Here is a 24,490-nt window from a genome sequence, read left to right as displayed (position 1 = left end):
GAAGGCAGAGAGGGATTTTAACTCATACTGTACATCTTGTCTATGTTTGTTTTTGGTCCTACTGTGCAGAATATTTTATCATTTAAATATAGAAACACAATAGTTAAACAGCAGTTGCAAAGTATGTTGTATTTTCCTTTTATATCTAGTACAACTTGATATGCCAAGTAATAGTCTTGACCTTATTACTCTCTTTTCTAATGCAGTCAGGAACAGAGTGGAGTTGTGGTTGATCTTCTACGCCAGTTCCACCACCTGAAGTCAATCCTCACCACTGTGGTGGAGAACGCTCAGGCTGTTGCTCACAATCTGCCCGACCACAACCACAATGATCAGGAGGCCAAAAGGACTTTTACACGAGTTAGTGCTTTTTTTTCGTGAGAGAATTATGAATTGTTTTGGATATTTCTTTCAAATAATGCAGTTATTGCACAAGATGTATAGATATGATTCACACATCAAAACAAATGGGTGTCAAGGTCAACCAAGGTATGTCAGGACAGATATTCCATTCTTCAAATCTTTGTTATATTGTGTATAACTAGTCTATATCTTTCCTGATATACCAACTGAGCACTAACAATTAGTTTTTTCCTGCAAACTCTCATCAATAGAACTGCATTTCAACAACAAACCCCTTATACTGTACCCTCCCTGTTCATACAGTATCTCTCCCTCTAGTGGCGGCCTGTTGTCATTCCTTCTGCACTCTTCCCTGTCTCTTTAGCATGACACGGTGCAAGCCGAGCTGAGAGAAAAACAGGAAGACATGGACCAGCTCATCTGCACAGTGGAGGACCTGCAGAGAGAGCTGGAGAAGGTTCCCAACTCTGATGCGAGCTCCCTCCAGAGAGACATGGAGATGTTAAGGGACCAGTGGCTGGAGGTGAGTGGTAGTCAATAACACATGCACCTGTTTGAGGAAAGAGGGCCTGACAGCGGAAGTCACTGGGCGGTTTTTTTATTGAGGGAAATGCATGATACATCCTCTATCTACCTGGTCAGTCATGGTGAAATAATACTTTTTGACATTAATGAATTCTCCTCATCCACACACTTGGTCCTTCATGAATTCTCCCTGTGCCGAAACATGATAATGACTATGAAGAGTATAAAGAGATTTGTGGTGTTGTTTTGATTTGACTATTGAGGGGGGAAATCAATTATGTCTTCCAGATTACAGCTCTGCCAAACACTTGAGCTTCGCTTCTTTAAATGATATTTATTTCAGTTTTTTTCTTTTTCCATTTTCTCCTCTTGAGGGATTTAGTTTAAGGGGCTGCTCAGCTGTCACAAATGAGACAGAAATACAAACACGTCTAGACGTGTTATCTGCCTTTCTGTCTCCCCCTCTCTCCCTTTCTCTCTCTCACTTCTCATCACCACATCTGTCAAACCAATTAGGCCTTGTTTTCCTTCCATCTCCCAGTAAAGCATACCGTCCCTTGTTAAAGAGAGGGAAAACTGAACACAAGAGGGTGGGAGATCTTACCTCTCCTGTTGATTGAGACGTATTCTGTTCTGTACTCGGATACAATTCTGGTCTCTGTTCCTTTAGGTCTCAGAGAAAATACAAACCAACACAGAGAGACTGGGCTACTGTGTATCTCTGTGGGACGACCTGAAATCCATGGAGCAGGATATTAACCAATGGGCCGCCAACTCCATCGCTGATCTCAATGACAGTGTGACCAATCTCAGTGATAAAGAGCAGACAGAGACCCATCTTGCCACCTTTCAGGTCAGAGCCCACTGGACAGAATGTATAAAAGGATGATGGTGTGATAATATTCAGAATGAGTTCTTAGCAGGCGTGATTTAATTGAATTCTTTGGTAATTTGATCTGCAGGCTGAGGTTGAGAAGAGGGAGCAGAGACTGGACACCCTGCAGGAGAGAGTGGCAGAGCTGAAGGAGCGGGCCAAACTGCAGGAAACCCCGTTACAAATGCAGGTATGGAACGGAAGACACATTTGGGAGGATTTTTCTGACATTTTTACGAGAAATACTTATTTTCCAATTGTCTACTAAGCCTGATGTGGAAATACAAACACAAATACTAATTACATGTGCCTAAAATGAATATAGAAATATATTTATATGGATTTTTGGTTTTATAACCAGGTCCTGGAGTCAGACCTGAGGAAGAAAATGGCCCATGCACATGAAGTGTACAACCAGGCCAAACACACTTTGACCTACTTCAGTTTCCAAAAGCAGCGACTGGAGGACCTCATGTCCCAGATGTCCGAGCGGCTGGTGGCGGTTGAGGGTTCCTTATCTGACCTCACTGAAGCTACTTCTCCTGAAGACATTGGTACAGTTAAGGTATGACACTTTCAATGGGATACAAGAACACAATAATTCCAGACCTATACATATTATACAGTATATAGAAAAGTAATACTTCTGATACAAAAGTGACAACACAGTCTCCCTCTATGTTTAACTATTTCTATCGCTATCCCTGTAACTTCACACCACTATCGACCAACCATTAACAAGGCAGAGATGGTTTATAATAATCATAACTATGTTTTTTATGAGTGTGTTATCACATGAAACTAAGTATTGTAGTTTTTCGTTAGCATATCTACAGTACATAGGGGGCGAGTTCTTTCCCACTAAGAACCCATGTACAGTAGCACCACCATGTTACTACAGTAGCCCATAATGAATAAACCAAACACTAGCTGTAGTCAGGCACTTCAGGTTTTTACATAACCTGAAGACCATAGATTTGTGAGGGGAGATGGATTAAGTTAGTTGCGATCTTCCACCTTTTCATGTACAGGACCTGCAGAGCGTGGTGCAGCAACAGAGGGCAGACATGGACTCGGCTAGAGATTCTCTGAGTGCCCTGTGCAGATCTCACCCCTCTCAGGAGCTCTCATTCCTCTCCTCTGACCTCACCTCCATCGCCAAGCGAACAGAGGCTGTCGCCCAGCGCTGTGCCAAGACCAGAGGCAGCCTGCAGGACGGGCTACAGCTCCACTTCAACGGTAAGAGATACAGTAGGAATGTGGAATTATGGGGACACTGATGTCTTTAAACACTAAAAAGAGGAGACAAAATATTATAGACTGTTATTTTCTTTTGTTTTCTGTGCTTCAAGACACATCAGAGCTACCGCAGCATCACACAATGAGCACAGTCAGGATGGGATTAACTTACTTATTTCAGTTAAAGTTATCTGACTACAAGAAATGAGTTGATACTTTGGCTCGACTATATAAGTGTTTGATATATGAAACATTAAAAATGTTCATTGATCTTGACTTAATATGATAAACACTAACAAGGACTGGATTAAGACTGAACAGCTTACATAATGAAAACTATAAAACCACCACCAACAGTTTTTCCTCTAAGTAGGAGTACACATTTTTAATAGCACTTAAAATCTCATAATCATCCATTGAAATAGTGCACAACTCATGATGCATTGTCATTCGTTCATGTTAGTGGTGCAACAGATTTAGTGTTGATTATCCTACATCTTTCCCCAGGGCACACTTAATCCGCCCACTACACTCACACTCATTGACACACACTGCCTGGTACACCGGTGCGCTCCCATTGCTCAGACACACACCTGTGCCACGGAGAGTAATGTTGCTCTCGTCACATCTGCTCTCGAGGGACTCATTTTGGGCTTGTTGCCAAGGTAACCCAGCGCTGCACAGCGTTGACACACCCACACTTCCCATCTGCCTCAACACATCGCCTCTCATCACTCTCCTCCCTTCTTTGCTGTTAAATACTTAACCATACATCAGTTTTTCTCAACTTGTCACCGTTTTTATTTAGCTTTAAGCTTACCTGTTGTTTCTGTTCCTCCGAGCAGAGCTCGTCCAAGACTTCCACTCCCGGCTCACAGATGTGAAGTCGGAGCTGAAAGACTGCTCTAACCAATCAGGAGATGATGCCATCCTTCATGCCAAGTTGCAAAGACTAAAGGTAACGTCGAACTTTAATGTCATACTTTTAAATGTATTTTTCATGGAGCAGTAAACCAAAAGCATATAGAGGGCAGGCCTCTTAGGTTTCAATAACTTCTTGATGTTATCAGGTGATGTCAAACTTTGACACACCTAATAAAGTTGTATTGTCAGTTAACAGATATAAGTAATTATTGTAACAATGAATTTCGTATCCTCAACATTATTTACTTTGTGAACTTCTTGATGAAGGTCATCAAAAAGTCCTGCCATGTGTCGTTAATACTTAATTGGATGAAACTTAATCTGGGCTTAAATTTAATAAACATTTGGGAATTTATGGGAGTTGAAATGGAAGTACAAATACTCCCATAGTCAGACTTGAGAGTAATAACTCTGTGTAGCTTCTTAGGGAGGTATGTGTTACCTACTCAAAGATTGTTATACATCTATTTCTTTCTTTAATTGAAATGTGCAGGGACATACACGTTTTTATTAGCTACATATTCCTCCTCCTACATCCACAGGGGTCAGTGGAGCGGGCATCAGAGGGTGAGGAGCGTCTCTCTAAGGTCTGTGAGGAGGCCGGGAGGCTCCAGCTCCACCTGCCTAAAGCTGGAGCGGCACAGGTCCAGGAGCATCTCTCCTCCTGTCAGAGGGAGTGGAGGAACTACCTGGACAGCTGCTCTCAGAGCCGACGAGACTTGGAAGAGAGCATTGACCTTCTTAAACAGTAAGTCATCACTTCTGTTGTGTGTCAAAGTAAAGGAATTTGAATTAAATAGAAAAATGCATCCACTCCTTTTCAGCTTTAATGACTATGTGGAGGGTGTAAGAGACTGGCTGAAGCAGATGGATCTCAGCCTCAAGAGAGAGCGTGTTTTTGGAGTGGAGTGCCAGCAAGGAACCCCAGACACCGCAGAAGAGCTGGAGAGGATGGAAAACCTCCATAAGGAGCTGCATGCAAGAAGGTATGTATATAGTATGTGGGTGTTTGAGGCCAAATGTTATACATGCCATAGCGTGGGCTGTTAAATGTTCTTGATAACATATCACTGTCTCTTGCAAGAGAGTCCATGGAGCGTCTCTGCCAGGAGGCCCAGTCTCTGTCTGAAGCAGGCCGCGGGTCAGGAGGAGAGGTCAGAGTGACAGGCCAGCTCCAGATGGAGCACCAGGCCCTCCTAAAGACATCCAGGGAGAAGCTGCGGGGCTGCCAAGAGAGCCAGGCCTTCGCAGAGACCCTCCAAGCGGTTTGGGCCTGGCTAGAGGAGATCCAAGAGAGGCTGGGGACAGTAGACAGCACCATGGGGACCAAAGAGGAGTTAGAGCAGAGGCTGGAGACTGTGCAGGTGAGAGGTGTTGTTTTCTTGCTAGTAGACTATTTCATATCTGTAATTTCCATGGAATATTTAATCTATGAAAATGCATGAAGTTTTTGGAATCTTTTTTTCCCTAATTAATCCATTTTAAATGTATTTAGGTGTATTGATTTTTTTCTGGTACATATATTAACAATACAACATACATTCTTTTTTTTTTAACTAATAATTTCACAAATAATCCCACGTCAGCTTTAAAACTGAACAAATTATTCTTTGTTGACCAGAATTGATCTAATCTTTAAAACGAAAAGTAACGTAACAAGCCTGCACTGCATCCTCTTAAAGCTTTTTCATGCTTTTACTATTAGTATGATGGGAATCATTTGGAGGACTTAGCTGTTGAATCATACCTATTATTTCAAAAGTGGATGACATGCTCAGCTGTAATATAATGTTACGTTTCTTTTTTTAGTTTGCTATTACAGTCTACAGTTGTTCTGGTTAACACAAGAGGGGGCTGTTTGCTTGAGAAAGTTTCCAAACAACTGATTTCTTAATCAAGTCCAATCTGACCCCGCTTTGTTTGCACAGGACATCCTGCTTTTGAAGGGGGAGGGGGAGGTCAAGCTGAATATGGCGATGGGTAAGGGTGAGTTGGCCCTGCGCAGCTATGGAGCCCCTGGACAGGAAGTGGTCCGCTCTCAGCTACAGGAAGTAGAGGATGCTTGGGCCACGCTGCTTGTGACTGCCATGAGCTGCCACAGGTAGACGGCTCCTTTTGTTTCCTCACCTAGAGTTGAGTTGATATGTGTGTGTGTGTGTGTGTGTGTGTGTGTGTGTGTGTGTGTGTGTGTGTGTGTGTGTGTGTGTGTGTGTGTGTGTGTGTGTGTGTGTGTGTGTGTGTGTGTGTGTGTGTGTGTGTGTGTGTGTGTGTGTGTGTGTGTGTGTGTGTGTGTGTGTGTGTGTGTGTGTGTGTGTGTAACGTAATATTCTGTCACCAATACATTTTAGAATTGCACTTACAGAAACTGGAGAAAACTGTGAACTATAAACACATTTTTATCAACCACTTTTTATTCTTTACTTTTTAAATGTGCTATTTCAGAGGCCATTTACATGTGTGCCAAAAAATCCTCTCTATCAGGATCAGGTCATTTTAATCACGATAGATTGATGTCTCTATGTCATTAATTACCATTAGGTTAAATTCATAATGAGAAGTATTTGTCTCTTTTTGGAACTCTGATTGATGTATCTGATTTAGAAGGTTATTTTCCGTGTGTATATGGGAGAGTGAGTGTGTGTGTGAGAGTGTGTGCATCTGTCTGTGTGTGTGTGTGTGTGGGGGGGGGGGTGGGGTGCACATGCTTCATTTTTGTGTGTTTGATTGAGCAATTATGGCCCCTCCAACCAAAAATTGATCTCATTAGGGACTAAGTGGTGGATTGCAAACAGTGGATCACACATGGGGTGTGTTTGTGTTTTTTAAGGGGAAGGGGATAACAGGAGGCGAAGGGTAGCAGGTGAAAAAGAGGTGTGTGTGTGTGTGTGTGTGTGTGTGTGTGTGTGTGTGTGTGTGTGTGTGTGTGTGTGTGTGTGTGTGTGTGTGTGTGTGTGTGTGTGTGTGTGTGTGTGTGTGTGTGTGTGTGTGTGTGTGTGTGTGTGTGTGTCTGCTAATGTACAGTACGTGCGTGCGTGCGTGTGGGAATATTGGTGTTATTTGTCCATGCAGGGGTAACAGATGGCCAGTATGAATGTGGGTGTGAATCTTAGCCTGTATGTGTTTGAAACAGGATAAAGGGGATAAGCCACTAAGCCAGTATAACAGACAATTTAGATTTCTTGGCTATATCATTGGTATGAAATATATACTGTTCCACTATTTAACAGTAAAAAAAATACACACACACTCTGTATTTATATTGAGCATTTTATGTCCAGATTTGATGTACCAAAATTGAATTTAAAGTAATCATATTGAATTTAAATTTGTATAAAACATTCTTGTTGAACCACTCAGAAAAGGAAATACCATTATTAATTTTTGTTGAAAATGTGTATAAATCTGCATACTGTATAGCTCACAGATAAGAGTATTAAGATCAACAAAAGTTCAGCAGTCTCAAAATTGTTTTAGGGTTATAAAAAAAAATTCCCCAGATGTTGGGTACTCCTCATATTTATTCATATGTTCTCTGTTTATTCAAAAACTCTAATTCCCATATGTGTCAGTTACACACTAACACAGAGATCTATTGTCTTTCCTCCAGTCGCCTAGAGTGGACCGTGACGCAGTGGGGGGGTTACCTGGAGGGTGCTGCCCTGCTGCGCTGCTGGATGGACGCTGTAGAGAGGGAGGTGCGCGCCCCTCTCACCCCCCAGCCAGGGCCCAGAGAGAAGGCCTCGCAGCTGGAGAGACTCAGAGCCCTGCTGGCTGACCTGGAGGACCACCAGGTGGCGCTGTCCAGCCTGGAAGAAAAAGCCAGAGAACTGTTCAAAAAGACTGGCGATGCAAGTTTTAATCATGGCGCCCGCACCCAACTGCAGGTGCAGTTTGATGACCTCACATCGTTGGTGGAGGTGCGATGTTACTTCATCTTATATTGCATTTTCCAAAAATCTGAAGTGAGATACTTTTAATAGTACTAATGGTAAATGGACTGTACTTATATAGCGCTTTATCCAGTCTTTAAGACCCCTCAAAGTGCTTTACATACTACATGTAGTTCACCCATTCATACAGAGCAGTGTACCTTACTCTAGGAATTAACATCCATACACATTCACACACCGTTGGCCATGCCATCGGGAGCAACTCAGGGTTAAGTATCTTGCCCAAGGATACATCGACATGTTGACTGCATGGGCTGGGATCGAACCCACAACCTTCTGGTTGAAAGACGACCGCACTCCCTCGCAGCCACAGTCGCCCAGTACATTGATAACTGTTTCTGTCTTTGTTTGTAGGAGAGAGTACGTCTAGCACAGGCCGTGGTGTTGGAACACCAAGCGTACCTGGAGGCTGTGAGGGAGCTCACTGATTGGCTGATGACTGCCGGCGAGGAGCTGCATCACTGGTCTGATACATCAGGAGACTCTGCCTCCATCAAAAAGAAGCTGTCAGAAGTGAGGGTAAGGCATGGTGTCCACATACAAAGAAATCCCCTTGTTGATGCTGGCTGACGCTCCTTTTGTTTGCTTTGTATGCGCTATTGTCAAGGGAAAAAAAGTAAATAAAACAATCCTGAAAAAAGAATTCTGATCCACGTGTTGACAGATAATAGTATGCCAAATCTGACAGGAGACAAGCCTATTGTGCTTCAGAGTGGACATAGATGAGCTGTTATTTCATTACTTTGACGTTATTGTCAAACAAAGGAGACTGTTTTATTTGAACTTAATGTATTTTAAATCAAATGTCTCTCTCCGTGTAAAAATAGTTTGGACCATTTGAGTAAACAGTCTCATCTCAAGGTCTATTGATTGGAGGTTTTAATCATTTCACACAAAAATATATAATCAGAAGGATCTTGCACAGTTGTCATGGAATTGCAGATGTTCAGATTAAAAAAAAAAGAGCAAACACTTCAAGGTCTAAAGTTTTTGTGATTACTGTAGCAATTTAAGCAGTCGCTAATTACTTGTGTGATTATAATAGTCTTACCCTCAGTATTCTACACCACAAGGGTACATAATATAATAATCCAACCCAGTGATTTGTACAGCATCTGTTTTTATTTTCAGAGTCTTTAAATGGAGAAAGCTATTGAAACTCCTATCAGGATAAGTCTTCCATATGCTTCAAGTATATGTTCTAGTAGAAAACTTCACCCTGTTAGAAGGTATAGTCTGTTGCTAAGGTAACTGATTGCTGAATTATCTGAACCCATCTAATCTTAATGGACTCCCGCTATGAAGGAGGGCAAACTATGTTCGGAATTGGAATTGGTTTTCAATTTGTTCCCATATCACAGCCAAGTATCTCAATCTCTCCCGGCACATTTTACAGACACTGAGTCGGTCTATTACCATGTAAAACGGTACAAGGGAAGAGCAGTGCAATTAATGCCTAAGCTTCTCCCTGTTCTATAATTCTGCAATTACGGAGGTGAGAAAATATGTGAGGAGATATTGATTTGCATATCAATTTCACACAGGGGCCCTAATTATCACATTATATATATCTGTGTTTGTAAAGGCGCGGTGTGAAGCATTTCAGTAGAAGAGCAAATATAATTTGTTGTCTATACAAGCTAGTTGCGCCGTTTTCATTTTCCATTCATGGTCTCAAGGTTAATGTGTTGTATTTCTTCTCACACACAAAAATGATCAGCTGCTGTTTTTTTTCTCCCTTTTAATCCATCAGTTCAATGCTATCACATCACACTCAAGTGTTTTCTCTTCCCACCCTCATCCTCTGAAGTGCTACCTTTCACACAGAATGAGAGACGGGGAGGGGGTGTGATACAGGCGTTGGATGAAATTAGTTATTGTGAGAGAATACTCTGATGGCAAATAAAAATACAGGACATCAGAAGTGAAGCTTCAAAGGCACTTTCAAAGAGCAGAAAGGGATGGAGCAGGAGATATGTGAAGTCTATGTAGGCAGTTTTAAATAGAATCAGAGTTTGCTGTTTCCGTAGCCACAGTTTCCGTAGCAACTTCTACTCATATCTCCCATCTCCTCAGGAGCGCGTTGAGTGTCGGCTGCTGGAGGGCCGAGAGCGCCTCAGCCGGGTTCGTAGGACCGCTGCGTCCACGGCGGAGCACACGGCGGCGGGCGGCTGCGAGGCCATGGACCGCCAACTGGGGGCGCTGTCCCAGGCTCTGGAGCAGTGGGAGGGGGCCGCTCTGAGGGCCAGGGATGGCCTGGAGGGGGCCCTGGCCTCTGCTGCAGCCTCAGAGGAGGAATATCAGCGTCTGACCGCCCAGCTGGAGGAGGAGCTGAAAGAGCTGGATGGACGTCTGAGGGGGTGGAGCCAGGAGCTGATCAGAGCTGAGGGGCGGAGCAACGGAGAGGAGGCAGTGGAGGGATGGCAGCTGGCTAAGGTATGGTAACATGAGTAAATGTCAGCTTAACGTTTTAATTATTCATTGTTATTTACTCGTATTCAGTTCAGTATTCATTTAGTTTATTAAAAATTATTAATTATAAAAACTCTGTTCGACTGAGATTGGGGTTGGCAAACTGTGATGTATAAAAAGCTGACAGTGTCCAATGTGCAGCATCGTACTATGTTAATTTTAGAGAAGGTGATTAGCATTGTTTAATGGAAACTACTCACAGGCAAACACATTCACACACACTTACACACTGCAGACATACATCCTCTGTATTCAGCTCTGCTTTCAGTAATTATCCATTCTATTTGTAAATCCTTTAAACAGATTAGTTTGTAAATCAGCTTTACTGGGATGATGAAGGAGTGACAGCTTCCCATCAATTTCCCTTGTTTTCTCCACAATCTGTCTTCTGTCCTCTCTACCCCTCCCCCTTTTGTTTATTTTGTGCCATTATTTTCCACTATCTCTCCCTCCCAAACATTCCCGCCTTTCAATTCCTTCAGCTTTCCCCTTACTTGTTTGAAGTGTACAGTGATGTCTCTTTCGACCGCAGGGGTTATTTCTTAGATGCCCTCGCTCCTCACCTCCCCTGCTGCTCTATTTCTAACCTCCACAGGATGTTTACAGTGGGACAATTTCTCTGTATTGTCAAGGCCATACCAGCATGCACACCCTCACTCTCCTCGGCGGGTTCCTTCAGCCATGCCTTTCTCTGGTTTCCCTCAATTTGGGGCTGTCAAAGAGCAGAGGAGGAGTCTCCCCCCTCCTCCGTTTCTCTCTCTCTCCTCCTCCTCCTCCAGCCGGTTTCCTGTGTCCAGCCTTGTTTTCGTTACGCGCTCGTTTGTGTGCGTTTGAACCAATCGCGCATCTGTGACGGCTGACAGCTGAATTCCACTGGGAGAGAGCGTGAGAGAGTGAGAAGGAGGAAAAATGTGTGAGAGGCAATGAGTGCAAGGAGTGGGAGGAGGGAGCGAGAAAGAGGAAGGAAGAGAAAGTAGAAGAGGAGGGAAGGAGAAGAGAGCAACGGTTACAGGAGAACAGGGAAGGAGGGAGAGTTGTGTGTTGGTCATACGTCAGAAAGAGAACAAGCGAGCGAGAGTCATACACAGAGAGAGAGAGAGAGCTTTTACATATTTCATGGGACAGGATTTCATGACTGTGTGAGTGCAGAATGTGAGGCACGCTGAGGAGAGCGGGAGAACGTTGTCCAAGGCTCCTTCCTGCCACACTGAGCGAAGAACAGAAATGCTATTGTACAAGCAACACTGTGAGTATGTGTTGGAGCGTGTGTGTGTGTGACAAGAGCTAAAAAGACGAAGACAGGGTATGAATAGGAATGCGATTGCACTTATTGAAGGATGTCATGCAGATCCGTTGGGTGCTTGTCTCTCCTTGTTACACACACACACACACACACTGAGCCAGCTGGTGTGTGTTTTGTGTTGTTTAGGATATACTGGAGGGCTTGCAGAGCGCCGAGCCGATGGCAGAGAAGTTGAAAGGACAACTCAACGACCTGGTGCGGTACTCCAGAGACCTGGGCTCACACTCTGACCGAGTCACTGGACTTATCAAACAGCACAACAGGTGAGAGGACATTTTTCTACTTGAGTGAACAGCGTGTTGCGGAAAATACTTCGGTGTTTGTTATCCTTATGTGGATTTGAAATGAAACGGAGATTTGTTGGCTAAAGCTGGGTGATCACTTTATATTGCCATCTATGGAATGCATAACAGAAGAACATTGCTGCTTTGCATAAGGTTTTCACTTATATTTGCCATATCTTGGATGTAATGAGACCATGCATAACACATTTATTCATTCATCACCAAAACCACAGTAGAAGAAGCGTAGAGTCCTCCCCCCAAAAAAACACTGATCTCATGTCAGAGTGGGAAGGGTAACGGCACAGTTTTACAACCTTATTTGTATGAGAAGAGTGTGCTTGTGTGTTTGTGACCATCTCGCACAGAGAGTTGTTTTGACATGTATGTCAGCCAGACGAAGGCTAAAGGTGACAGAGAACAACCGAGCCACCAGTTGCTATGCGACATCAAAGCACCTTCCTTCACCTCTGCTTGTTCACGGTGTTAGTTAGTTTTTGTCCTTCTCCTGTTTAATTTTATGGAAGGCTGAGTGTAATTTGAGGGAAATATCATTTGGATGATTTTTTTTCATGCCCTCTAATTGCCTGCTATTGTTCATTTGGTTTAACGCTTGCTTGTGAAACACGCCATGCCAAAAAAGACATGTGTGCACAAGTATAAACATACAGTAGCATGAATTATTTATTTATTTAATTTTTCTCGAAATATTGTGGAGTACTGGGACAAAGCACTGTAACAAAGAAATATTGGCTGACAACCTGAGTGAGGTCAACATGTTGGAGATGTTTTGGCGGGTAATTGGCTTTGGCTGCTGATTGGCAAAAACAGCACCCTTCCTCATTCACTAGACTTTTCAGTCAGTAGCAGACTTGGCCTGTGTGCTCTTAGCACCTGTCCTGCATTAAGCACTGCAGAAAGAAGAGCAAGGGGAAAGAGGTAGCAAAAAAAAATAGAGTAGGGGGAAAGGAGATGGAGGTGGAAAAGGCAGTTTCAGAGCTCATGCCAGATTTTTGCCCATCACAGCAGAAAAAACTGCTTCTTCCAATCACATGCCAACCTCACTGTAATACCCTTTCATGCTCTTATCGCATCATTAAAACTCAAGGGTGTTTGTGCGTGTTAGTGTGTGTAAATAGAAGGTTGTGTGGCTTTTTTCTTGTTTTTGTCATGCCTCCCTTGGGACAGTAACTCCTGCTCAAACAGCTGAGCACCTTGTAATCCTTTCCATCACTTCCAGACCCCCCCCCCCCCTTTAACCTTCACCCACTGCCCAATATGTATGAAACCCAATGACTCTTTTCCCTTTGTTGTCCTGCTTGTGCACATTATGATTTTGCATACTCTTAACAGTAAATATGTTTCGTTGGTGCAATTGAGGTTGCATCTTTGCCTGTAGTATAAAGAAAAGGATGTTCCATATAGCGTCTGAGTTGTGGAGGTGGATGGATAGTAACGCTTTTTATTGATGTTTTATCACAGACATTTCAAGCTTTCAATGTTTTCTAATAATTCCCTTACCTTTGACATGCTGTAGTTGCCATGCACAAATAAAACAGCAAGTGAGAATTAAAACACTGACATGAGAAATGTTGCATTGAACTTAATAACAGGTTTGTCGCAAACGTCCAATGTCAATGTTCTGTACTGTGTAGTTCTAGCTTTATACTCTGAGGGATATACTGTATGAACAATATAAATAATTCTGGATCCTGGTAACAACCAACTAAAATGTCAAAGTGTCCCTTTTTAATATATCATTTTGCTTATTCTAACCTTTCCCTCACACACTGTATCCCTGCCATATCCCTTCATTCTCACCCTTTTTTTTAAAGCATCAATCTGTCAACCCAAGTTTTCTCTGTCTTGTCACCCCTGTGAACTCTTGCCCCACTCATATGTTGCCTCTCAACCCCCTCCTTCGCACCACCATCCCCCACCCCATTTGCCCCAATGCTCATTCCTTCCACTCCACCCGCTTTGCCATTTCTCCACCTGCCCGTTCTCAGCCCTGTTCATCTCCCAGGCTTCCCATTCGCCTCCTCCATTGTACATGTACAGTATGTTAGCATCTGCACATGTCCTCTTTGTTTTGATGAGCACGTGGACAGTAGACGGCAAATACATCCTCTGGACCTAACCCCTTTCTTTCTTTCTTTGTTCATTTCTACTTGGACTTCAACTTGTGAACAACATGTTAAATCTTCTCTCTTGTCCTGCAGCCTCAGTCTACGGGCATCCAGGGAGTGTCAAAATAAGGAGCGTTTGTTGGAGCAGAGGTTCCGCGCAGCATTGAGAGACTTCCAACAGTGGCTGGTCAACGCCAAAATCAGCACCGCCAAATGCTTTGATGTTCCACAAAGTGTTGCCGAAGCCTCCACCGCTCTGCTCAGGATCCAAGTAAGAGATATACTTTTCCCAGGGTGGACATCTGTTCAATTCCTACTACGTTCTTAAAATAATGTTAACATAGAATTATGGTAATGTGCCGTCCTTTTGGTCTGCACATTGCAGGTATCATTTTGAAGTCACACTGTTGTTCAGCCTGTGAGCTCCTACTGCTCTTCCCAGTTTTGATTGTCTTTATTGCTGCTTGAAATATAAAGTGAATCACCTCCTGTTTCCCCAGGACAGACAAACTAGACACAGAGCAGCAAATATACAAATTGAATCACATTTTGTATTCAGGGATAGAAAGTGGAAGACTTGATATTTATTTGCATGTCACTGAATATTGCTTCCAATCCATCCTTTAGAAAAAGACCTGCATTTTTAATAACTTGGGTTGCACAAAATATAATAAAACTCATTCATACTCGCATGTCTGACTGCCACCCAGAACCCATAATGGCTTTATTGTCACACACTATTGCCCATTAGCTAGCTGAAATGAAGCAGTACGGATTTCAAATCAAGTTGCTGTATAGTGAAGACGTTTAATTTATCCACTTACATAAACTAGATTTTCTGTATTGATTGTTCACCTGTTGAAATATATAAATCAACCCTTTTTTAATCAAAAATATTTGTGTTAGCTGGAACTGTTGCTTGTGAAGCTTTAAATCCTCAGTTTGGTTTAACTCTAAATCGACTGTGACAAACCAGGGTTCATTTTAGTATCCTAGCATGGATTGAGCAGGCTTAGCAAAGATTGCTACTACAAAGGAGATTGCTGAAAGTGAAATGATGTAATAGTTAAAAAATCAATCCACTTTCAAGGGGGATTGCTCAAGGGGATGTCTGTATCGACATGCCCACTGTTGAGTGTCCTCTGGTGGGCTTGTCGGAGTGGCGGGACCTGCCGAAGGCTGCATAAGCTAAAAGTGGGCACAAAGCCAAGAGGGATAAGAGAAAGCTCCACAGTGGGGTCTCTGTGCCATTCTCTTTAAAATATCTGTGTGTTTCTCGTTCTGAGAAGACTGTGTCTTTCTATGAGAAGCTGGCAGGTGTAAAAGTCTGGCAGACTCTTAAGAGCACCCCAGGGTCCTGGCCACGAGTCAGGTGCTGTCGTTTAAGGTGGTCCCCACATCCCTGCACCAGACCGTTAATTACCTCTCACACACCTGACCATGTCCACCACTACATCACCACTAAGGAATTATGGTTATTGCTTTGAGCTGAGCTTAAATAGTAAGAGTTACATTAATAATGTGCAGAAACTGATTTAATTGCAACATATTTTATTCAGTGTGAGCAGTACTTTATCAATTAACCAACAGTCACACAAAGAGGGAGTTCAGAATGTCAAAATAACATACGGTTACTTTTAGAAATAATTTTACAAAAGCATATGTGTGCTCCTTCAGAAGTTTCTTGTGTAGCCTTAAGGATGAGCGGGAATGTCATAGGGTACATGGCAGTGAAGGAGAGAGGAATATTGAAGCGGAGCATGTTTTATTTATTATTGACTTGGGGAGGAATGTGGAACAATGTTTCCACATGGCTGACCTCCAGGAGGGCAAGCATGGGAGGGGCGGGGGCATCCATTGTGTGCTTAATTGGTAGTATACAGATACATTGGCAAGGGGAGAATGGTAAGTGTGAAGAAAACTGAATGAAAAGAGAAGAGAGAATGAAAATAAAGGGAAAGAGAGATAAAGAAATTGACTTTCTATGCCTGTTTTTGGCTGCAGTGTGTGTGTGTGTGTGTGTGTGTGTGTGTGTGTGTGTGTGTGTGTGTGTGTGTGTGTGTGTGCGTGTGTGTGTGTGTGTGTGTGTGCACGTGTGCGTGTGCGTGTGTTAGAAGCCCGAAGCTGTAGTGTGTGTGTAAGTGATGTGCTGACTGCACAGATGGTGGAGTGGTCCCTGCTGCGCTACTGTCATCGACTCAGCTCTGAAGGAGGGGGTGTGTGTACATTTTATGTGGGTGGGTACGAGGAGCTATGTAAAAACCGACACATTTCAGCCTGGCTGTACTGTCCTAAACTGTGATAGCCTCCCCGGGTCAGCCCCCTCCTTCTGCCCACGCATATGGAATGAGTAATGGCTCAGCCTAATTACTGCTTTTGACAGTGTAAAGTGAGATCCCAGGACACAGGGGAAACAAATCTATTGGCCATGTAGAAAATGGCCATATTGATTTCAGTTAGCCATCAACTGTAGCATCAAAAGCAGAAGAAAAAACAAGTTGTCATTCAGTCCATTTTTCCCCTTTCACTGTCACACTCTCCTCCCTTTGTGTGTGTGTTTGTGTTAAATAGTCACAGTTCCTTTGTCTTTGTCTGTGTATCCCCACAGGAGTTTCTGAGTGACAGGGAGCATGGCCAGGCCAGGCTGAGTACAGTGGGGGCCAGCGGGGAGCTGCTGATGGCTGTGGTGTCCAAAGACAGGGTGGAGGGAATCAAGGCCAAGGTGGCAAACACCAGAGAAGACTGGACGAGCCTGATGAGTAACCTGCAGCTGAGGGAGGATGCACTCAAGGTTAGTTAAAATGCAGCTTTGTTTGCATGCTGCTTTTTTGTCTCGTCTACTTTAAAACAAGAAAAGACAATCTGCATCTCAAGGTTTCTATATCTTTAAGTATTGGTTAACAGTACAGAATTGGTGGTTTAATGCATACAGATTGAACAATGTCTACATATTTGTTTACAGTTTGTGTCTTCTTCCTGTTTACCTTTTTACTCACTTTTTTTTTTCATGGTATAAGGTTATGTGATTTATTTTGACTATCCAAACAGAGAGATTTGGCTTTGATATCATATATCTATTGTCAGAGGACATAAAAACTAAACAAATGTCAAAATGCCTTCTTGAATAGAGTTGCTTCAGTCTGTGTACAGGTAGTTTATTTAAGAAATTCTCTAGTAGTTTTTGACAACTTATGTGTACCATTTGTAGAACCTGCAGTCCCAGATGACGGAGTTTGAGGCCAGTGCTGAGCCTCTGCAGGACTGGCTGAACAGCACAGAGGTCAGAGTTCAGGAGAGCAGCGCCCGGCTACACGACCTTCCAGCCAAGAAACAGGAGCTCAGCAAACTGCAGGTATTGTGGAGCCAGAAGGCATGCAGTCACACTAGACTTGACGCCGTCTAGGCTCTTTAAACATCAGATATCCTCAGAATATTCCTCACAGCTGATCATTGCAGCGCTCTTAAAATGATATTACCCCTTTAATCATAGGGTAAATGAATGGGTCTATCTCCTAGCTTTACAGTTTTATTATAGCCACTCCTTAAAGCAATATATTTATATGATGTACAGTATGATCGAATTCTGTTAAAATGCATTATGTCACACTGAGAGTGTGCCTTTTACAGACTCCCAGTGTAATTTCTCTCATTTCCTCTCGTCACTGAAGTAAACCATTTTATTACACCAGAAATTGAATATTAAGTAGATTTCCCAAGGATGCTAAATAGTTGTAGGTCTCCATCAGATATGCATCCCTAAAGTGCAATCTCAAATCAGCTGGGAAAAGAGAAAGACCTAATTACATTTGTCGAGCACCACTGGATCAAAATAGAGCCTCGTCTTGACACAATAGTCGGAGGAAAAGTCCAGAAATCTAATTAATTCTCCGCCTGTCACAGCTGAAGCGCTGCGTGGCTAAAAGGCCCTTTTCAGGATGCGATAACAGTCTCTTCCATGTCTGGCAGAGACAAAAAAAAGAGAAACACGGAGCGTTCAAAAGATAAAACTGACAATAGAGAAAAAAACACATCAAGCCCATCTCAGAGCTCTGCCCTTATCTTTGTTGCTATTTTTGTATTTACTCGTCCCCCACTGTAGCACTTCTCCTTGCTGCCTTTTGTCAGGCCCTGCAAGCAATTACCTTTCTCCCTCAGCACCTGAAGTACAATAGAATACACGCAGGCTTCACTGTCTGAACCTGTGTTGGCCAAATCCTCCTTACCTTTTTCAGATAAATACCCCATTTCCTTTTCAGTATTTTATCAGCCTTGTCCGCTTCCCCTCTGTTCTGAGCTGAAGTGTCTCACCAGATTACAGCATTTTCTTTTCAAAAATGAACATCAAGAGAAATACTGCTGATGCTGCTTTTTTTACGAAGTCTTTATCCATGTATTCCGATGTGTTCTTGTTGCTCTGTCTTTTCTTGTGACATGTTAACCGAACCATGTGTCCCTCCTCTGTGCCTCTCCCACCTCCCTGTCATCGCTTTCATGGTTTTTGTTGTTTTATTTTGTCCTTGACTTTATGCGGTCAACACACAACCATCCTCTCCTATGTGCTCCATTTCGTCTCCCTCCAAACTGTGCTTACCCACATCCTATGCTCCTTCATCTTTATTTCTCCAATTCCACCTTCATCTCTTTGTCTCCTCCTGCTTCCTGCTGGTCCAGTGTGTTCTGGAGGAGATGGCTGGTCGGGAGGCAGAGCTGGGCTGTCTCAGGGAAAGAGCTCATCGTCTCTGGGAGGGACAAGCAGCCGGAAAGGGCTTCGTCCACCGTGTATCCCAGCTGTCAGCGCAGTACCTAGCCCTCAGCAACTTAACCAAGGTAACTCCTGGCCTTTACGCTCCTTTCTTTCTCATCAGTCACAGATTCTGTAATCAGCTTGCCTTGGGGTAAAATATTGCACCCGGGAAAGTCATGGCATCTTCGGTAATTTACCTGAGCAGGACTATCCATTTTTCAACTCCGAAAGGTCCTCGCAGCCTCATCAATATAAAAAAAGACTAAGACTGTGGAGCTCACCTTTTATCCACCGAAGCACTTTGAAAATGCCAGGGCTGAAATGTGTCAGTGCTTCAGAATCTGACCTTTTCACTTTTCACTGTCTTTTCTATAATTGTAGACCGCGTAGTACAAAACATAACTGACCGCAGAGTGCCAGTGTCCTTCCTGAGGAAAATGAGAGTGCTCCATGGTGATGAATGAAATGTATTTACTTTTCTAGCTAGAGTGCGGCTATTTTTAGGTCCTCTTCTCTGCCTGACATGGAAACAGGAATGAAATCTCTTTAAATTGCCACTTGTAGATTGTTATTGTCGCTCTGTCTTTCGCCACTTTACGGATGTGAAAGATTTATGAGTGATTACTTTGAGCAAAATACATTGTGTCGATGCTGTCATTTTGGGGTGGGGAAGTCTCTGGAGATTTCAGTGAGTAAAAATAAGAGTGTAATCCCAAAAGCAAACAGAAATATATGAACACACTGTCGCAAATCATATTGTTTGTTTTCAACTTACCCGTTTCTCAGAACAGTTATTAGAAGAGTGTGTTTACAGTATTGTGCTCTGGTCTCTGAAGGATAAGGCCTCCAGGATTGAACGTATTGTCGGAGAGCACCGCCTCTTCTCTCAGGGCCTCAAAGAGCTCCAGGATTGGGTGTGTGAAGCCCAGAGGGTCCTCCACACCTGCAACAACACCACCACGGACAAAAGCGTGTTAGAGGACCGGATGTTACAGCTGGAAGTAAGGAGGGACAAGAAGGGTGGGGGAATATAACTTAGTTTTTAGAGATTAGACTATTGTTAAAATGTACAACCCATAGAGACTGTTGATGTTTCCCCTGCAATACGCTTCCTTCAGAACATTTTCAGTGATGAAACGTTTCAATTCCAAGCCCCAACTAGCTTTCCCAAGTGGTGTGATTGTTGGTATCGCTGTTGCAAACACAACATATTGCTTTCTGTTTTCGTTCAAGCCTAGGGACTTCTAACAATATGGGACACTGAAATTGGTTTTACGATACTTTGGTTTTCCCACTGACTGCCATTTCAACAACTGGGGACAGAAACTACAAAAAAAGTTTCATTGATTTTCTTCTTTTTTGGTTTAATGATGAGAGCTATCGATAGTTTCTGGGGAAAACAAAAGTGCTATCCCTTCCCTGTTTTATTCACGCCATGGTTGTATTTAATTTGTGAGTTTAATCGGGCCTTCCTGTGAAATCGTCCCAGTGGCAGATCAAATTGCATGGTGAAATGAAAGGTTTACAGGGTACAAATCTAAAAACTGATCATTTCGTCATTCTATTGCCGTTACATTGTGCATCAACATGAACAGATTTCCTTCTTGATACCAGGATTATCACTCCAGCAGTATCTTGACACAGATAATTCAGTTTGAGACCGATGCATCAGACTAAATGATGTCAAGGATTCGTGCTGAGATTATAACTACTTGAAAATCCTGTTGCAATGTTTCGATGGTAAAAAGGTTTAGACTATAGATCGTTATTTCCTGTCTGATCACTCCCCTCTGTCTGAAGGCCTTGCTGGCTGCTCGTCAGGAGAGAGAGATCCAGCTAAAGATGCTCCTGACGCGGGGAGAAGCAGTCCAGAGGAACACTTCGGCTGAGGGGGTCCCGGTGATTCGCAAACAGATCCAGGACCTCAAAGACTCCTGGGACTCCCTGCTCTCTGCCTCCATTCAGTGTAAAAGGTTGTGATCATAAAGCAATCAATCTCTCAGTCAGTTGATAAATGGGACTGGGAACTGTCTAGTTTCACTTGATTGATTTCAGTTATTTGAAAGGTTACGGGACAATTAGATTTAAATGCATGTGTACGTTGTATGTGCATGTTTTGTGTTATGTTTGTTCCCCGTGTGTTAACTGCATTATGTTGATTTAACAGCCAGCTGGAGGGCGCTTTGTCGCAGTGGACCAGCTATCAGGAGGACGTGGGTCAGTTTGTGCTGTGGATGGACCGAGTCGAGGAGACACTTAGCTGCTCTGACCGACAGTACTCTGAGATGAGAGACAAGACCGCTAACCTGGGAAAGACCAAGGTATCCCATCGTGCTTTTAATGCCTAGCCTTAAAAAGCCAATTCTAGCAACAACAAAAAAGTCTGTTGTCCTGTTCTGTTTGTTCTTGGGCTTTCAAATGTCTTATTTTATCATATCTTGTTTTTATTTAGTCTTATGTGTGTGCAGATAAATGAAAAAACGTTTAACTTTATTTTATAGAGCAGATGTCATGTTTTGTTTCTAGTTCATATTTTTTCGGATAATTTGAAATGTGAAAAATCACTTTTATTTATTGAACTTCCTCCTCTAAACTCATGCAGTTACACCTATCATTCTCCAGAGCCTCCCGATTGAATTTCATGTAGTAAACTGAGTGTATTTTTGTGTTCTCATTTCATTCCAGCTTCTCTATGAAGAAGTACTGAGTCACAGCAGTCCTCTGGAGACCATTGCCACGAAGGGATCCAATATGGCTGAACACTACACTACCAAGCAGGAGGTGCAGCAGCTGCAATGTAGATACAATGCCCTCAAAGAAAAGGCCAAGGTACTCACGAAGCAAAACAAATCATTATTTTTATTTTTCCTCTGAAAGCATTTGAATAATATTTTGATTTCCAGAATGTTTCTCTGAACACCCAGCCCCTGTTGTTTCATACATATCAATAACATTCCCACAAATGACTTAGTTCAATCATTGAGTTTTAAAAGATTAAAGCCAGTAGTCATGGAATTATTCTTACAAATATCTACTACTGCTGTGTTTGAACAGATGTAACTATTCTTTCCACCAATTTCTTCAACCTGTTTTGCAGAACGCAGTCGGTAAGGCCAAAGGGCTGGTGCTGGTTCATCAGGAATATCAGAGGGGCTTACATGTGTTTGAGGACTGGCTGGAGCAGGAACAGGCCACTCTGGCTTCGTTGTCCCACCCTGAGGGAAACGTGGAAACATTAGAGAAGACACTGCAAGAGCTACGGGTACAGACATCATGGAGTGTTGTGCAAGACCCCTGACCTTTAATGTCAAACTCTTCAATCACACTGTTTCTTACCTTTTTTATTTCTCATGTAGCTCCTACAGGAACACTGCTCAAACGGCCAGTCTTTGCTCTCCTCTGTGCTGAGCAGCAGAGAGAGGGTAATCCCCTGGGGTATACCTCAGATCGAGGACCGAGCGCTGGACACCGCTCAGAGGGAGTGGGGGGCCTACCAGGGCCGCCTGGAGGAGACCCAGACCCAGCTGAGCTCCACACTGACCAGACTGAGGCAGATGGGCCAAAGGTTCCTGAGCCTGGCCCAGTGGCTGCAGGAGATGGAGAAGGTGGCAAACCTCAGAGGTCATCGGAGGTCAGACAGAGGCACCAAAGAGACTCAGCTGAAGAAACTCAAGGTCAGAGAAAGATTTCAAGTCCATGATATTCTGTTTTCAATAATTTGTGCAATTGTCAGTGGTTTAATTATATTTTAACAAAGCACTTTCAGTTGATGTATTGTTTCACGCTAACTTTTTAGTCTTTATTTTTTTACTTTGAAGCCCTTTCCTCATAAAGGCACAATATGTAGGAATTCACCCTAGAAACAATGTATATACACATACAATGTTCAAGCTTGTATCTGGTGTTTCTGCAGAGATCTTGCCTCAATTTTTGTCTTTTCATTAATTGCTAAAAAATTGTTTCAGATTTTTCTTTGACTGGCAGTCACACCATGTCAGTTCATACAACATTACATCAATTTATTCTACAAAAAATCTCTAAAAGATAGGTTTTTGCCTTTCAAAATCCCATGGCCTTCCAGTAATATACATCACATTTCCTGCTTATACACACACTCCACTGACAACAACATTTGAAAGAAAAGAAAACAGCTGGGGGGGGGGGAGAATATTTCCCTACAGGGTCACCTCCCTTTGGAGCTTCCTGTCAGAGTCAGGATGTCAGACAGTCTCTGTATTTTCCTGCCCTGCATTTAGGGGGCACACACACACACACACGCACGCACACACACACACACACAAAATCACACGCACGCACACACATACCTCTTGACCCCATGTATTTTTTGGGGTGTGATGTGTTATTTCTTGTTTGCCCTTTTATTTCACTCAAAAAAACCTAATTTACATTTAAATCTGTATTTCACTATTATCACACTAATTATATATTTTTCTCCTTGTCCCTTGTGAACAGGGGAGTCTTGAGGCGGTGCTTTCACGGCAGGGAGAAGTGGACGGCCTCTCCTCTCTGGCTCAGCAGGTTCTGGAGGAAACCTACATCAGTAGTCGTGTCAGCGTTACTGCCACCCAGCTCACTGCACGCTACCATTCCCTGCTGCTCAACATACAGGTTAGGCATCGTCTGTTGTCTATAAATTGTTGCTTATTTACGTATATATTTATACATCATATATTTACTCTGTAGAGTTTGAAAAAAATCATATTTTTCCTGAGAATGTTAATGTAGAAGTTTGACTTTCTGTCCAGTTCTTCCTTGTTATTTCAACTCTACTATGATTTAGCGGGGAAATGTAGTTGTACAATGTGATTTACGGTATGTAAGGCAATATGTATAGGTCCCTGTGACCTATATCAACAGCTTTTTATATTTCACCCTTATAGAATACATGATGATAACTATTTTCTTTTAATACCCATTTATTATTAACAATGACTGTATATTGGGTCTTAAAAATGAACTGGTGGACAGGAAGTCCGAACTTGTGCAATCTTTAATTTCCTGTCCACAAGAAGTTTTTCCTGGAAGATACTACCTGCCATTATAAGTAAAAAATAGCTAAACATAAAGCCAACATATAGTCATTATGGGCTGGGTATAGGTTTAATCCCTTTTGCAATATACTCTCTCGATGTTAAAGATAAGAGGAATGTGAGCTGTGTGTGTTGCCACTGGGGTCTCTGCCCACAGTGGGCTTCTCACACATGGTTATCTCTCACCATGGAACTTGCTCCAGTGAGGGTATGTAGTCTTTGTTTCTGTAACACCCCATTGAAGTAGCTTTGAGAGTTATGCCTGTGAGCCCAGCCTGTGTTGCTCTGTATACTCAGATCCGGCCTCTCTATTTGTCTGCTCCTCTGGGGGGGGGGGGGCTAAAGGAAAATCAATGGGGCTTCTCTGGTCTGGGGCTAAGGCTGTAATTAATCGCTACAGAAGGCAATCTCACACTCGGCACCAGGAGTGGAAAAGCTTTGCCTTCACTCCATTGATTTTTACACCTTCACTAACACATCTGAGTTTTGGGGTGTGTGTGTGTGTCTCCCCCCTCACTCCCTCACTCTGCTTCTCTGTGATACCCACACCCCTTCCTTCCTCTCTAAAAATGTACTCAAGCATGCATATACTTACATTCAGTGCCAGTGTACAGACACATGACATCCCTCTCATA

At 43.0% G+C, this 24,490-nt stretch overlaps 1 protein-coding gene across 7 annotated transcripts in view; it reads left to right on the top strand.

Moving 5' to 3' along the window:
• The window catches only part of syne1a (spectrin repeat containing, nuclear envelope 1a), a 130,729-nt gene that overhangs the window by 43,414 nt on the left and 62,825 nt on the right, over positions 1 to 24,490 (top strand). For all 7 annotated transcript variants that reach the window (XM_079643232.1, XM_079643231.1, XM_079643226.1 and 4 more), the window contains 26 exons: positions 207 to 360; positions 728 to 886; positions 1,559 to 1,741; positions 1,851 to 1,952; positions 2,124 to 2,327; positions 2,794 to 3,001; positions 3,847 to 3,959; positions 4,468 to 4,673; positions 4,750 to 4,911; positions 5,010 to 5,289; positions 5,854 to 6,026; positions 7,533 to 7,842; positions 8,230 to 8,394; positions 9,952 to 10,311; positions 11,777 to 11,913; positions 14,154 to 14,331; positions 16,669 to 16,851; positions 17,269 to 17,412; positions 18,732 to 18,887; positions 19,641 to 19,805; positions 20,605 to 20,777; positions 20,972 to 21,125; positions 21,490 to 21,633; positions 21,902 to 22,066; positions 22,161 to 22,478; positions 23,278 to 23,433. In XM_079643232.1, the coding sequence (XP_079499358.1) occupies positions 207 to 360; positions 728 to 886; positions 1,559 to 1,741; positions 1,851 to 1,952; positions 2,124 to 2,327; positions 2,794 to 3,001; positions 3,847 to 3,959; positions 4,468 to 4,673; positions 4,750 to 4,911; positions 5,010 to 5,289; positions 5,854 to 6,026; positions 7,533 to 7,842; positions 8,230 to 8,394; positions 9,952 to 10,311; positions 11,777 to 11,913; positions 14,154 to 14,331; positions 16,669 to 16,851; positions 17,269 to 17,412; positions 18,732 to 18,887; positions 19,641 to 19,805; positions 20,605 to 20,777; positions 20,972 to 21,125; positions 21,490 to 21,633; positions 21,902 to 22,066; positions 22,161 to 22,478; positions 23,278 to 23,433 (4,852 nt within the window). The remainder of the gene's footprint in view (positions 1 to 206; positions 361 to 727; positions 887 to 1,558; positions 1,742 to 1,850; positions 1,953 to 2,123; positions 2,328 to 2,793; positions 3,002 to 3,846; positions 3,960 to 4,467; positions 4,674 to 4,749; positions 4,912 to 5,009; positions 5,290 to 5,853; positions 6,027 to 7,532; positions 7,843 to 8,229; positions 8,395 to 9,951; positions 10,312 to 11,776; positions 11,914 to 14,153; positions 14,332 to 16,668; positions 16,852 to 17,268; positions 17,413 to 18,731; positions 18,888 to 19,640; positions 19,806 to 20,604; positions 20,778 to 20,971; positions 21,126 to 21,489; positions 21,634 to 21,901; positions 22,067 to 22,160; positions 22,479 to 23,277; positions 23,434 to 24,490) is intronic.

The sequence above is a fragment of the Notothenia rossii genome, assembly GCF_949606895.1.
Source record: "Notothenia rossii genome assembly, chromosome: 8".
Lineage (NCBI taxonomy): Eukaryota > Metazoa > Chordata > Actinopteri > Perciformes > Nototheniidae > Notothenia > Notothenia rossii.
The sequence above is the reverse complement of the archived record's forward strand: the minus strand, read 5'-3'. Positions and strand labels throughout refer to the sequence as shown.